Source organism: Nanorana parkeri, unplaced genomic scaffold (genome assembly GCF_000935625.1).
Source record: "Nanorana parkeri isolate BGI_ZX_2015 unplaced genomic scaffold, ASM93562v1 scaffold315, whole genome shotgun sequence".
NCBI classification, from domain to species: domain Eukaryota; kingdom Metazoa; phylum Chordata; class Amphibia; order Anura; family Dicroglossidae; genus Nanorana; species Nanorana parkeri.
In genome coordinates this window covers 1,195,130-1,198,019 of record NW_017306583.1, presented here as the reverse complement: position 1 = coordinate 1,198,019, position 2,890 = coordinate 1,195,130, and the positions used below count along the sequence as shown (strand labels likewise).

The following is a 2,890-nucleotide window of genomic DNA, read 5'->3' as shown; positions in this document are numbered from 1 at the left end:
TATTCTTAGTTCTATAATGTAATTGTAGTACTTTCAGGTGGAATACAGCTTCATAACATATCAGCTAGGGAACTACAAGTCCCAGCATGCCCTCATTGCCCCTGTACAACAACCAGATATTGCCGTTCCCTGGGTGATATGTGTGTGTGTGTGTGTGTGTGTGTGGGGGGGTGTACTTGGACAATGATGGCATACTTGGACTTGTAGTTCCTTAGCTGATATATATATGTGTGGGGGTGGGGGGTACAGTTCCAGTGGATGTTTATATAATATGGGGGGGGCGAAAAAAAATGTCTGCCCCGGGCGCCCATAACTCTGGTTACGCCACTGCATTGATGGTCAACTATTTAAGTCCAACTCTATAGTAGGGTTTGGAATGCTTTGCATTTTTTGCACATCTCTGAAGTAAGTATTATTGTTTTCCCTCTGTTGTCACCTTGCAGCCCCCACAACCTTTTATACATGGCCACACAGATTGCTTCTGGAATGAAGTATCTTGCTTCGCTGAACTTTGTACACAGAGACTTGGCCACACGGAACTGCCTGGTGGGAAATAATCACACACTCAAGATTGCAGACTTCGGGATGAGTCGGAACCTTTACAGTGGAGATTATTATCGTATCCAGGGCCGAGCGGTGCTTCCAATTCGCTGGATGGCCTGGGAAAGTATTCTTCTAGTAAGTCACACGGGACACTTTGCTGGGCTATCCCAAGTGCCAGTGCACCATTTCTCTTTGATGGACTTTTGACTCTACCTTCATCTTGATTGCTCTTTTTTCTCTTCAGGGAAAGTTCACAACATCCAGCGACGTTTGGGCATTTGGGGTCACCTTATGGGAGATGTTTACCTTGTGTAAAGAACAACCATACAGCGTTTTGTCTGATGAGCAGGTGATTGAGAACACGGGGGAGTTTTTCAGGGACCAAGGAAGACAGGTAATTATATGGTGTCCCTTGATTCAATTTATGAATAATAGATCCACTCTGTTTTATTTTTATTTAGCCATATTAGATGTTTCATTGAAAATGCATTTTCTTGAAATCTGGTTTAGTGGATAGTGAATACCCGTCATATTCTCTTCTGTTTTTTAAGGGATTTAAGTAAAGATTTACTTTAGGAGCTTGTGAGAACCAGTAGCACGCCACTGTTATTATATATATGAGTATAGCATGGTTTTCATATAACATCTATTCCTTTGTATTTATGTACATTTTTATTGTTTTGTACCCTAGATCTATCTCTCTCAGACACCCCTGTGTCCCACCCCCATCTTTGACCTGATGATGAAATGCTGGAGTAGGGACATAAAGGACCGGTCTACGTTTGAGGTTATCCACCACTTTCTGATAGAGCAACTGGATGCCATTGTGTAAACTCCCACCGAACAATCAACCTGGAAGATGCAGGTCTTCAATGTACCCAACTCATCTGGAGCTATACTGGACAGAGCCTTAGTTTTCTAGATGTAGATGTACAAGAGACAATGTTCTCCTGTGGCGCCGGTCAAGTTTACCGGAAACCTCCGCATATTCATGACTTCCGGCTTCCCCAGCAGTTAATGCAACTGATCTTAGGGTGATGAAGCAAGGCGGTATCTCCCTCAAAGGGGAGCACCCCAGCTGGGATTGAGGACTGGAATTAAGATGTGAGAAGTAGGACAATGCCCTACTAAAGAGTACCACTACAGTCTGTGTATGTGTATATAAGTGTATGGGGAGGGAATGTGTCCAAATATCAAGTGAGCAAATTGCCATTACACAGATCCAGAGGAAATTGTGGTGTATTTATTTTGCCCTGTGTTGTACATAAACAAAGGAACCGGTATCACCTTAATGAATCAGAGAATTAAAATCCATTGTGATTAGTGTTGGATACTCTGGCTGCAATCAGCCATGATTTAAAGGGTCACTAATTCCATAGTCTTTTAGTTTCCCTTTGTAGTTGTCTTATGTAACTGTAAAGTTACTTTTACATTCTCAAAGGACTTAACTATTCTATGTGAAGGTCTTAGGACAACGGCAGGTAATAGCAAACAATATATACACACTTCCAGTGATGCCTTTTTCCCACAATCCCTTTATTTCCTTCTATTGACTCATTTTGAGTTCTGATAATGTTGCCACGGTATAGAAGCTCAGGGGTGTGGCCTAGTGGCCCACCCCTGAGTTTCTAAATAGGAATAACACTATGTATGACATATGCAGTCCCTTGTGTAAGACCCAAGTAATTTTTGTTTGTTGTCCCACAGACTACATGACACTAACCATTAAGGACTTTGAATAAACAACCAGTAGGGGAGGTATTAATGTTCTAACCCTATGTTTATTGAAAGTTAAAGTTAAATATTCATATAACAAAGTTGGATCTGAATTTATGTTTACTTATAGAAACTTTTGTACACTATACTGCCTTTGTTTTGCATTTATGTTAACCCTCTTCATTGTCTGGAAGCCCTAAGGACTATATTTGCTGCAGTTGTACAAAGGTGGTAATAATTACTATGATATATGGACTATATATTTTATTTATTAACTTGGTAAAAAGACACATATGTGTGGGCTACCATACTGGCTCATCGCATATAAGCTTTCAATATCTAGCCCAAAACAGACTGCACAAAGCTGACATGCGATTGCTGGCATCATTTGGCACATATATGTGCTGTTACCATGTTAATAAATGAAGAAAAATAATTGTTTTATTTTCATATGCCTTTTACTTTACTAGGATGTCTCTTTTGTATAGGAGAGATAAGAGAAAGCTTTCTGTTTTAATGAGTAATTTCATACATTTATGTTAATTCTTAATTCACTCTTACTGTACAGAAAACATAGTTGTTAGATTTATTCCTTCACTCTAATTTGTATTAACTAATTGTAGCGTAATGA

At 39.7% G+C, this 2,890-nt stretch overlaps 1 protein-coding gene across 1 annotated transcript in view; it reads left to right on the top strand.

The window, feature by feature from the left end:
* Positions 1 to 1,940, top strand: part of LOC108788260 (discoidin domain-containing receptor 2-like) — a 56,269-nt gene extending 54,329 nt beyond the window's left edge. Inside the window, exons 15-17 of the mRNA XM_018558001.1 lie at positions 444 to 678; positions 788 to 937; positions 1,235 to 1,940. Of these exons, the coding sequence (XP_018413503.1) occupies positions 444 to 678; positions 788 to 937; positions 1,235 to 1,375 (526 nt within the window). The 3' untranslated portion in view covers positions 1,376 to 1,940. The remainder of the gene's footprint in view (positions 1 to 443; positions 679 to 787; positions 938 to 1,234) is intronic.
* Positions 1,941 to 2,890: the final 950 nt, after the last annotated feature.